At 37.1% G+C, this 12,767-nt stretch overlaps 1 protein-coding gene across 14 annotated transcripts in view; it reads right to left on the reverse strand.

The window, feature by feature from the left end:
• The window catches only part of TCF4 (transcription factor 4), a 336,085-nt gene that overhangs the window by 257,038 nt on the left and 66,280 nt on the right, over positions 1 to 12,767 (reverse strand). Inside the window, exon 1 of one of the 14 annotated variants that reach the window (XM_045187979.3) lies at positions 9,447 to 9,489. The exons of the other annotated variants lie outside the window; for them this stretch is intronic. Coding sequence (XP_045043914.1) covers positions 9,447 to 9,465 — 19 coding nt within the window. The 5' untranslated portion in view covers positions 9,466 to 9,489. Of the gene's footprint in view, positions 1 to 9,446; positions 9,490 to 12,767 lie in introns of those variants that run through there. 14 annotated transcript variants of the gene reach the window in all.

The raw sequence follows: 12,767 nt of genomic DNA on the forward strand, positions 1-12,767 counted from the left end.
GACCAATGAAACTAAATTTTGTACCAGTTCATTTCAACACATCCTGTTTATACGACTATTTAATGAGTCATTCAGCCAGGATGATTTTCTGTCTGAATATGTTAATTGCCATTTTTTTTCATAGCTCTCTATTAAACAGTACAGATAAAAGAGGCATGCTCATGATTTTAAAAGCCCTATCAGCCACTCACCCTCAAAGGAGCAGGCAACAGGAGTAAATAAGGGGGATCTTTTTGTAAGTGTTTAATTCTTTTAACATATATTGGCATTTGGGACCCCACTTCAATTCAAAAGCATATGTCAGAGTTAGCATTAACGTGTAATGAAACGAGGTGGCTCTCCCCCATACGCTGCTGGCTCCACTGTATTACAAAAAAACAACTCTAGTTGCAGGACAACAGTGTGAAGCCTCTTGCTGGTAAGCTCCTCCACTTTTAAGAGGTAAAATAAATATTTGGGGAAAGACAATACATAAAGACATGGGAATTTTTGACTCACATTGGTATTCATGTAAGTGTAGCTCACTTAAATAAGTACAAGTTGACACGTATAATGATGATTAATTAAGCAAGAAGCCTGGAAGATGAAGGAAATGAGAAGAAGGTCCAGTTAATATTTTGGGGGTTATCTTTAAGGAGTGATTAAGAACATTTATTTTTATATTTCATTTATCCCTAAGGGAAGCAGAATTTACAAATGTAAATTTTGAAACAACATTAAAACTAGAAATAAAGTAAAAGCCATCAGTAAAAAAAGTCCTATTTTTATTCCCATCATTACTTAGTGAAATCAAACCACTCTTAATATTCATTTCAGCATTTATGCAGTTTCCAGTGCCTTAATTTTAATTTTAAGGATTTACATTAAACAAATTACATATCATTATACTGCATTTGGAATGGAAAAAAAACACAATAAACCTTAAGGCTATGACAACATATTTTATCCTTAACTGTTTTGTTTACAAATATTAAATGGTCAAATTAATAGTGTTTTCAATGGCTTTTAGGCATCTACAATTTTTCATAAAGCAACCAAAGAGATGAAACTCCAGTAGCAAAGGTTTATTGGTCCTTGTACCTCATTAAAGAGACTTTATAAATTACATTTGTTCTTTTGAGTAGCAACTAAGACAACTGAAAAGGATAGGTTGGGTCTCAAAAGAGACAGATATGACCTAAAGGAACATATTTTACTGTAGTGAAATAAACTGAGGAAACAGTTTGCAGATTAAAAACCCCTTGAAAGGAAGCATCATCTTTAGAAGAAAAAAAAATCTGAGCAGAGGAAAACAGCTGGAAACAGGAAGCTTTGGAGCTTTCATCCTGCTGGCTTTGATGCCCCTCAGTCCCATTCCCGTATCATGAAAAGGCAAAGAGACTGACTTCAGCTGCTCCTTCTTTCAACAGGAGGAGGAAAAGGCTTTGTGGATGTGAGAAACCCCATCCAGAACACAACCCCACCTCCTAATCATGCAAACACTAACAATGAAGTGGGGAAAATGGCCACAGATACAAGTAGCAAATCAAAAATTGTGTTTTACAGTAAAAAGGAGAAGATTCATTATAACTTGTTCCCCTTAGCAATTCTCATATGAATTTGAAGTCCCCTAAGCAAAAACTAACCCAAACAGATACACTAATTATGATAAGTTTTCTTCTCTGTAACATTTTTTTCATATGCAGAAAAAGAGTTAGATGTTATATCTTTCTATCACCGGGATCCTCCTCCAAAGCCTTATGTCCTTAACTCTGAAGTCACTGAATTCTAGTTTTCAGTGTAATTGGATACCTAAAGTACTTAAACTCATCTGTTGGGCATCTCATATAGGTTCTTCCCTACTGGTACCTTAAAAATACTCTTTATTAAGTTTACCGTGACATTTAAAGGACAACATAGCACAGTAAAGGGAGCTCAGATTAGAAGTTTAGATCATCCTTGGTAACCAGATAAAGAAGCAACTCAATAAACAGATCATACAATCCTAATACACCCAACTCACAATGTATTCTTTTGTTGCTATTTTGGGATGCCTTTTCAAGCAGGGATTACAAAGCCAGACAGTATAGGGAAATGTAAACATAAAATTCTGGCTTTAAAAACTGCAACCAATGGCATTACAATAGTATGTATATGACATCTCATATTTCACAAAGATGACTTGATTCAGATACAAGTTAAGAAAAGGAACTTACATGAAAGCTATATGCAAGATAAGGAATAAGCTAATTCTTTTTTCTAAAGCTATTTCTTAATAGACAGGAAACTTCCACAGCATAAGAGGTTTCAAGCAGGATACGTAAAATGAGTATCAGCTTCATCTTAGCAGACAGCTTGAAAGTAGGGATCTTCAGATATTCAGACTTACAATGGAATACTCAGATTCCATGGAGGCATTTCAATTTCTAAAAAATGTCTACTGTTGACACTGGTATGTGCCAACTCCTTACCAATAGATATTAATTACCTTGGATTTATCCGTATTCATTCTGAATGTCTTGTATTTGAACTACTTCAGTTACTAGTGAGGCACAGTATAACTTTGAGAATCCTCATGTAAGGTGATCTTAACCGCATGTCTCTAAAATAAAGCAATTCTCACCAACAAAAGAAGATAATTTACTTATTTGTATCAAATGTTAAAGGTGCATATCCTAGTCAGAAAATAATACAATTAATATCAAAAAATAGAACATGTTTATCACCACGCAGCCCTGTAGGTTCCCAGCTGGAAAGACAGGAATTCAGTCTGGAGTTTCTATATTGTTGGCGTCACGCTGTCGTCTACACTTGTGAAGAGAATTCCCACCTACTAGTTCATCTTCTCAAGAACAACCTGAGAGGGACGCAGAACAGGCATCCCCTCTTCAGAGCACAGAGGAATAAGCTGAGGCCAAGTCACTGTCCCAGGGTCACAGAGATGTTCGCGGTAGTATCCTGATGCTCTGGCAGAGATCCTTACGGTACTCAAAAATTGGGTAGCGAACTCTGACCCACAGCCTTCACCAATGCCTAGAAAATAACCAGCTCAAATACCACGATTCTTATGTCAAATCACAGAATTCTAGTTATAGTCTAACACATTCTCAAGAAACATAGTTTCATTAGGCAATGACAATAGTAAGGCCTGTTTGTAGACTTATCAACATATAGCAGGGAGCAGGGAATAACACACCACCCTTTCTCTGAAATCTACTCTGATTTCCCTAAAGTGCTCTTAACTCCCCTGCTCTTTTAGATATACGTTCATTCCATAACACTTACTAAGCAACTATTACGTAGCATGGCCATTGTCAAGAATGTAAGTTTGAACTGGGCAGGGGGAAGAGAATGCCACAAGAAGCCGTGGGAAACGTACAAGGAGAAGATGATAATGTGACAATGGAGGCAGACTGGAGTGACTCATTTACAAAGCAAAGAAAGCCCAGGACTGTCGGAAGCTGGAACAGGCAAAGGAGAAAGACGGATCTCAGAGACTTTAGACACAGGGGTGTCCAACCTCTTGGTGTCTCTGGGCCACACTGGAAGAAGAAGAGTTGCTTTGGGCTACATATTAAATACACAAACACTAACGAAAATTGATGAGCAAAAAAAAAGGTTTTAAGTAAATTTGCAGTTTTGTATTGGGCCACTGTCATAGCCATCCTTGGGCCATGAGCTGGACACCCCTGCGAGGCAGCACGACCCTGCCAACACTCTGAATTTTAGACTTGTAGCCTCCGGAACTGCAAGAGAGTAAACTGCCATTGTTTTGAGCACACCCCAAAATGAATGTTTGAGTTTGAAGCCATAAAAGCTGCTCCCACAAAATCTGCAGACAAGAGAAAAGAAGCATGCATGGGGGTAAAGGGACCGCACATCTGCTGAGCACGTATGGGAACTAAACCATTTCCGAGCTCGTCCCTGAGTCCTTGGAACAATTATGTAAAGATGGAAACTGAATCTCAGGATGAAATAACGATTTTTTGCCCAAGGTTCAAAGGAGTAAGCAAAAGAGCTGAAATGGATGGCCAGGCCTAAATACAGAGCACATGCTTTTTTCCTCGTATTATACTGACTCCCTGAAAGAGCAGTAACACAAGGAAAACAATTTAATTCCATAAAAGAAGTTCAGAAAAAGTGTTACATGCATTCAGAAGGACCGATTATTTCTCTATACGAAGACTGGTAGTGACTAATAACTTGCAATAGCAGGCTCTCTTAAGAAAAGAAGAAATGCTACTGATATTTGAGTAAAAATAGCAAAACCATTTAATCACTAGTTATAATATGCTGGTAAGTGCAAACACTATATTTCCTCAGTGTTTTAGAGAAAATGATTCTATCATGAGCACTTTAGTCTTTTTCCTTTGACTTCACTCCACCTAGGCTTTGATACGGAAACAGAACAGACGAGGTGAGTCACTGCCCTGCTCAGACTGGTACCAATACTGAAAATGAATGGAAGCACAAAAGCAATCAACTGACAGGCGGATGTACCATTCTCACACATGCACCCCCCCTGCACCACCTGCATCTACTCTACAGGGTGGGGCAAAAGTAGGGCTACAGTTGTGAGCATGTGAAACTCAAGTGTTTATTCTTGTGTTATTATTTATCAATTTTTGTATTATTTTCCACACCGAACACTGTAAACCTATGTTCGCCCCACCCTGTGCGTGTACACACTCGCACACAGCATGCCTGTACAGCCTCTCATTGGTTCTGTCTATTGGCAGAACGGACTGCAGTACCAACTTCAAAAACCAGGCAAAGTATTTAAACAAAATAGACATCCTATCCAATATTTGGACCAAAAACCCTATTCAAATCTTCCAAGCCTCCCCCAAGAACAAGCAATTATAAGGTGCAGAAAGGCAATGTCTTTAAACCAACATGCTAATCCTAATATTAGTACTTTGAAAAGGAAAACTGCCAAGATGTTGGAATAATGCCCAGTTATCCGTCTTACCTACAGCAATAAAACTGTCCTATAAATGTGAATAAGACAGTTAGGATATATTTTGGAGTTCGGTTATTGGCATTTTTTTTCACCTCACCATTCCCTGGGAGTACAAGCCTGACCTATGGAGGCAAAACACAGCAGATGGTAACCCAGCCCGGTACCAAGAGCACTGAGTCAATCCAAATAATTCCCACAAAAATAAAGCAAGATGTTCAATAATTTATGGACCAATTTCACTAGATAATCATGAAATCCTACTCTTCTACAAAGCCACCTTTTTATTGTAGTGTGCTAAATAGCTAAAGTGTCTAAAAATGATATATTATTAACAATAAAATATACTTACACCAAGTATTTTTATTGATATTAGAAAGAGAGAGGGAAGAGGAAGGGGGAGGGGACGAGAGAGAGAAACATCGATTTGTTGTTCCACTTACTTAAGTATTCATTGCTTGCTTGTTTTACGTGCCCTGACAGGGGATCAAATCTGCAACCTTGGTGTATCAGGACAACACCCTAACCAACTGGACTACCCGACCAGGGCACCAAGTATTCTTAAAAGCAATTTACAAGAAATGACTTACTTAATCAGCACAATTCTTTGAAACTATTGCTCCCACTATACAGATAAAGAAACTGAAGAACAGCCACTAGAATCAGTAACTATGACCTAGAGAAACAAACCTCAAATCCAGGATGTGTAGATCTGGTCCTTGTGTTAAAATACTATGATGGTGTAAGAGGGAGTTTAACCTAAAGGTTTTTCCAAAAGTAAAAAAAAAAAAAAAAATGCAATTTACATGGAAAGAACACTAGGCCTGGATTCAGTATTCTAGAGCTGGCTGTTTAATATGTAAGCCCCACACAGACACTTCTTTGAGCAAAGGTTTCCTCATCTGTGAAAGGAAGGAATGTGCTAGAAGCTGGAAAGCTTGTTCTTCCAGTTTTAAAGATTTCAAATTCTGAAGCTCAACCCTTTAGTCTCAGTCTTACTTAAAAGACTAGATTGCATTTTTTCACTCTTCGTTCCAGATCTAGAAATCATGATCACTTGCGGTTGAACTCAAACAGCAACAGTTTTTTCTTTGATTCAAGGATCCTCCACCACGTGGTCTGCTATAAAGCATCACTTCCTCTCTCTGCAGAGGAGACTAGGCTAGTTCTAAGAAGTACAACTCCGGCAAGCCCAGGAGAAGCTGTGGTTGCGACTTCTCAATTCCAAAATAAAATCAGACTTTGGATTAAAAAAAATTTCAGGAATCCTCTGATCAGCTTATTGATTCTAAAAACCACTTTGGCTTTCTGAAGATAAAGCCAAATATTCAGTGAAAAGCATCACTGATAACAATACACACATTAAAATGCCCACATGCGTGTACACACACACGCAAATGCACACACACGCCATCATCACTTCCACAGGCAAGCATGCACTCATTCACTTCAACAGTTACTCTAATTATCTTTTTTTTATTCCTTACCAAAGAGTTACACATCTCTACGCAATTCAGTTGCAAGACAACAGGTAACTAGACATGTGTAGGTAAAAGTGAGCATCTCTACAAAACCTGCCTGGCAACAGCAATGGTGGCAGCCACAAATGTCACCACTGAATTCCCACCTAGGCATCCACACACACTGTTGGGTAGGGGTGGGGAGATGGAGATTTTGGATGTGTTATCTGTGTTGAGGGTAATTTATCCAACAGCTAATTGGCTTAAGTGTTAGTGTTGACGAGCTTCCCTCAGTTTCTCCATTCTCTAAAATTGTCTGGGCTGAGCCAGCCCTGCTGATAGAAACACTGACCCACATGACCTGGAAATGACTAAAACGAGAACACTGGTATAAAATTGTTGCCTAGAAAGGTCCACCCTTAAGCTGATGCTCACCTGGAGCAAAAGACAGACCTAGCAGAGGTCGGAGAGGCCTCCTGACCAGAGGGTTAGTGGCAATGGACAAAGGAGCTGGAGGACTTTACCCCAACACGCTCAGAACACTCACAAACCTTCTTACCCCGCCCACTAAGTAAACCAAACGCCTCTCAAACCTCTTATTTGATATGTGCAAGTACAACAACATCCTTATTTAAAAGTGAAACGTGCAGTATCTTTAGAATACTAATTGTGTTCCTTTAAAATGTAACAGTCTAGGTCACATCAAAGGGCTTACTTAACAAAGTGAATCTCTGAGCCATCCCACCGCCTCTTCTAACCAGAATGCCATTCCTACATGTTCCTAATTATAGTGATCCCACTGCTACCACTTCTGCAAATGATTTCTGAATATCAATATATTGAATTTTCAAGTATAATTATGATTTCTAATAACAACTGAGAAACTGGCCCATTATATTCTTCCTCTCCAAAACTGATCATGCTAAAGCATGAAAATATTTGTTGAGCACTTACTATGAGCTAAACACTGTTCTAAATGCTTTACATGTACTGTCATTTAATCCTGATAACCTAATAAAGCAGGTATTTGTGTTATATCAATTCACAGAGAAACTGGGTAGCTATTTTTACGTTTCTAGGGAGTAAGTTGTAGAGCTGACACTTTAAATCCAGAGTCCATGCTGGAAACCTACCCTTCCCACCCAGCTTACACCTGATTTTTAACATTAAAGCACCAGAAATCTGGACAGTAAACACTGTTGTGAGCACACCCTTTTATTCCAGGGAACACTTAATAACAAAGAGCAAATAAAAAATTGCAATACATGCTAGGTGCTACAAATGTCTTCATTTCACAATTTCTATAGAAAAGTTGCTTACTTTAAAAAAATTATGTGCTGACTTTAAAAAAATCCAAACAAGCTTAAATTGTACTTTGATTAAATTTTAGAGCAGATAATCTAAAGTAAACATTAGAGTAAATCTTTTCTGAAAAATTGTAGAAAGACTGCTATTAAATCCTAATACATTTTAAACAGGAAAAATACTCCATTCTGCATTCGATAAATTGCTGGCTTTGAATATTTCATATTAACAGTGAGATTAATTAAAATTAAAATATTATCTATATATGTCTTATTTCTATCAATATTCAAGGAACACGAAGAATTGGCTGTCAGCTGACTACCCCGAGTCTTCCTCAGGCAGTATTAGATACAGCACCAGGCAGGTTTTAAATGATATTACTGTAGGGCCAGGACTGCCAAAGCCTTGATGTTACCCCAGTTATTTCCTGCTGAGACCAGAGTCACCTGAAGGCACTAAGTGTGTACTGCAACAGAAAACATACCTGTGTTACAGACACTCACACGCATGTGTACATACGCCACCACCCCTATATACTCTCGGTTCACAAACTGGTACTCCTTATTTTTTCTGCCTTGGCTCACTGTGTAGAAAGCTACCCAGAAAATATTTGCTGTCCCCTACCTGTAGAGTGTATAAAAGAAGCCCTCAGAATTATAAAACAAATTAACTTCTTTTAGCAAATCGGAGAGCTGAGGGAATGACCCACCTCTGATACATAGTTTACAGGCAACTTAGGTCATCAGGGGCAAAATCTCTAATGGCTAAATGAGACATCCCAAATGACCATCCCCATGTCCTCAGGCCCTTTGCACTGGAACAATGGAGTTAGCCTCTGAGTTAACAACATTCCTAAAATCCTGACTCAGAAGCACCTTTAGACACTTAAGTATGACCCAAACCTGTCTCCCGTAAACATCCTACTAAACAAGACATTACTGGGGCTCTGAGCCAAAACTTAAAGGAAAGGGGGATGAAAAATCACAGGAACTTGAAATATTAGGACACCAGCCAGGGAAATTCCTGTCAGGTTCAGTCCCTATCTTTACGCTGAAACGTACCTTGGGAGGGTTGAAATACTACCTTTCTTTGGGATTTTTCATACAATAAAGTGACTGAAAAAAATATCTAAAACAATAATCCCGGGGAATAAATAAGAGAAATGAAAGCAAAACCAGATTTTAAACCAACACTAACCTTCCACTTTCTCATACTATTTTTCCCTTTCATGTTTGTCTTCTTTGCATTTCTATTAAATAAAAGCCGAGTCTCCCCTGACATTCTGCACGGTGTCACTTAATGAGTAAGACTGACAGTAACCACATCTTCTGAGTCGAAGTCAAGGCCACAGATTCATAACCTAGAATCCCTCAGACAGAGTCACTGCAGAAGGTCGAGCAAGATTCCCATTCCGGTATTTTTTGGGCTAGAGAGTTATGACACTCTTAGGCATTTGATAGATATAACAAAAAAGTTACAGTTTAAAAAAGCAGAAATATTTGTAATATTTCCCATTATTCTCTCATATATAGGCATACAACTTGATAAAAAAATTTTAAATATATCGAAGCATTACATGAATCCAAGATCCTAAACAAGGTATTTTAAATAGGAAGTCTTTCTAAACGCTGTCAAAAAATGTACATGCATTCAACTTCTAAGCAGAGGATCCAGAAGTCAGTATATTATAGTATTTAATCAAAAACTAGGATTTGGAAATATAAGTTAATGTAAATATTTACCTCGGCTTTCCTCTTCCATGTGAATAGGAAGTAATGAACTCCCCCAACATATCTGGTGATTAAAACTAAAATACAGCTTCACGAACTTTTAAAGTTTGTGAACGGAACTCTATTTAAAGGGCCTTTCCTTTAAGCAGACTTCTCTGTTAATCTCTGCTTTATGCAAAGAGAACACGAGTTAATGTTGACAGTAGATTTTCATTTATTTGTATATATCAGTCAGTCGAAGGGGAAATGATATTGGCTGTGTGTTTATGAGCTACATTAGAAATCTGAACAATAGCAGACCTTTACTGAAACAAAAATAAAATATGAGTCAACAAGATCTTTGCCAAACAGAGGTCTCAGGACAGCCTTGTTCAGTCTTCTGGGAATCCCACTCCAATAAGCACAATAAAAGCAGGACGTGCCTCATTTCCTTCAACCACTCAACATGCCTCTCCTGGAGATGCTTGTAAATTTCCTTCCTCCACGCATCAAGCTGGCAAACTGTCGTCATCTCTTTGGGGTAATATCCTGTTGATGTCTGGGTAGATATGTTCAGAGTGTTTCCTCCACATAACACATATACTTTTAATATTTTTCAACACAATGCAGTAAATTATTTTTCAACATATTTGAACGTAGTTCAGCAAAGCATGATTTGATTAGAAGCAAGAAAGGGCAAGATATTTTAACAGAATGTTAGTTTTACTCTTAGATTTACAACTACATTTAGGTAATAAAGTAACTCCAACAGTAAAAAGCAACCTCTGCTTTTTCTGAAACTGAAAATACTTACAATAGTTTATTAATGTTAATGTTTTTGATCAATTTCTATGCTGGTGTTTGGAAGTATCAAACAACAAAAGAACAATCTTAACATTAAAAACTCATGAAAACAGTAACTTTGATCTTACTAGATATACAGCTTGCTCTAAGTGCTTTAAAATAGAGTTCTAAACTCATTCCAGAAGAAATTTAAATACACTATAAATTTAGTCAAATACAACAAGTAATCTAAAACTCTTATGTTGATAAATGATTTTTTTCCCAAAACTTAAAAACGTGTTTAGACCTGGGAGTATATTTCTTGGACAAAGCATTTTTACCTAAACCAAACAATTCCAGACAGAATTACATTTCTCAATGAATTTATATAATATAAAAAAAGAAAATTATACAGTGACAATCTTTAGAAAAGAGCACTCAAAAAGTAAAATAAGACCAACTCTCCACTAGGCAGACATTCTAGTTCCAAAGGCAGCAAAAGCTAATTTGTGAAACACGAAAAAGAACTGACCATCACTGCAAAGCGCTACATTTGGAGCGAAACTAAACAGCACTGCAATTCCAGATAACACCTTATGTAGTGCATGAAATAAGAATCATAAACATAAAAATGTTCAATGTCATTAATAACCCAGCAAATACTAATTTTAAACAGAACACAATCAGAAACCATTCTTTAACTACCAATTTAGTAAGATAAAAATAATGCAAATTGGCATAGCCTTCCTGAACAATTTGGCGAGATACATAAAGATCCTTTCACTTACTAATTCGCTAGGAAACTATCCTGCTAATATATTTGCAAACGAGGACAAGCAAGTGTGTGCAAGGATGTTCAAGACAGCAGCCAGCAGCAGGACGCTGTCTAAACAAATTGCGGGAGACCCTGTGGTGGAATATTATGCTGCTTTAAAAAGATCGTGCTTTCAAAACATTCAAGGGCACCGGAAATGCTCATGGTAGAATTTTAAGTTAAAAACCAATACATAAATTTCATATGAAGTTTTTAAAAACACAGGAAGGCCAGAATCTGCACAGTGTTCAAAACACTAACATTGGATAGCTCCACAATGGAGATAATTATGTTTTTAATCAGAAAAAATAAAGTATATATGTATCTACACATATATATGTAGGATCTCTAAATTTAGTATTCAAGATTAATTCAAATCAAGGGGGGATGAAAAATGTAATGTATAGGTGATTCAAAATGGCAGAGTGTTGATGATTATTAAAGCTGTATGATGGATACACAAGAGTTTATTTTACTAATCCATTTATACACGTTTGAAAGTCTTCAAAATAAAAAGTTAAAAGAATAATTAAAAGACATGAAAATAATTGTCATAGGAGTTATTGCAGTAAATACTATATAAATTCAGAGATGAGAAAGAACACACCTGGAGGGCCTTGGCATCTCTTTGAATAGCTGGTAAGATTTAGACAGGTAAAGTAAGTGCTTGAGGGTAGGAGTGAGTATAATGAGCAAAGTTACACTAGGGAAAGGCAAATGGATTTGAGCATCAGGCCACTGGTAACAAACTCATGGAATCTAATGCTGTTCTCACATGAAATAAAATTCTCTAATAGATGATGAAGAGGCATCACCTTATGGATTTCAACGAGGCTGTGATTGCCCCCCAGTGAGTCAGCATGCTAAATATGCAAATGTTCACCTGGCATAAAGAGGACAAAAAGGCATCATTGACTACTGCAGACTTCTGGCCCCACCCTTGCTCACTGAAGTAAAACTATCCCTTTTACTGGTGGGTGATTCCTGGGTAATTCCCATGGGTTCTTTATTCCCACTGAACAAAACCTCTCTGAGGTCTAGGCATGATGAAGCATGGAAGACAAAGAGCTCATTTTTAAAATACTCTACTCACTCGTTATTCTTCCCAGCCCTCAGCCTTCTTTTACTTTTTTATATCCATATAAATGTCCAATTTTGCAACACTTTAGGTACCACAAAGTCTATGTGAATGAGCCAGAATACGCACTACCCAATAGTGAAAGGGTCTAGGTTTCCTCTAACCATTATCTCTTTTTGAAAGATTTCAAAAAAATTGAATATTGCTTCTTATAATTTTTTCATAAATACTGAATATCTACTCTCAAAGCTATCATTTAGCCTACAAATCTATCCTTGAATTTCTTAAAGTTAGCATGACTTCCAGCTATAAATTTGGAAAATGCAATAAGCTTTAATGACTGGATAATATAATTTTGCTTTCTTCCACTTAAGAGTTACTCATTCTTGAAGTAATATTTCAGAACACAAATAATATTTTTTAAAATTTTCAAACAGATGCACATTTAATAATTCTCTTTTTCTCTATATAGCATTCCCCAAAATCTTCTTGTTTCTTTGATAATATACATACATGAAAGTTTGAGGTTTGAGAGCCAGCAATACTGGTAGCCGCTGTTAATGCTAACTGAGTCAGCATAAACATGTAAATCCCCTTTTATAGAGGCCTGGCTATTCCTTTATCCAAGACCAAGCTATAATCTACAAAGTTAAGTGAGATGTTATTCCTGATTGGCTTT

Source organism: Desmodus rotundus, chromosome 10 (assembly GCF_022682495.2).
Source record: "Desmodus rotundus isolate HL8 chromosome 10, HLdesRot8A.1, whole genome shotgun sequence".
Classification (NCBI taxonomy): Eukaryota; Metazoa; Chordata; class Mammalia; order Chiroptera; family Phyllostomidae; genus Desmodus; species Desmodus rotundus.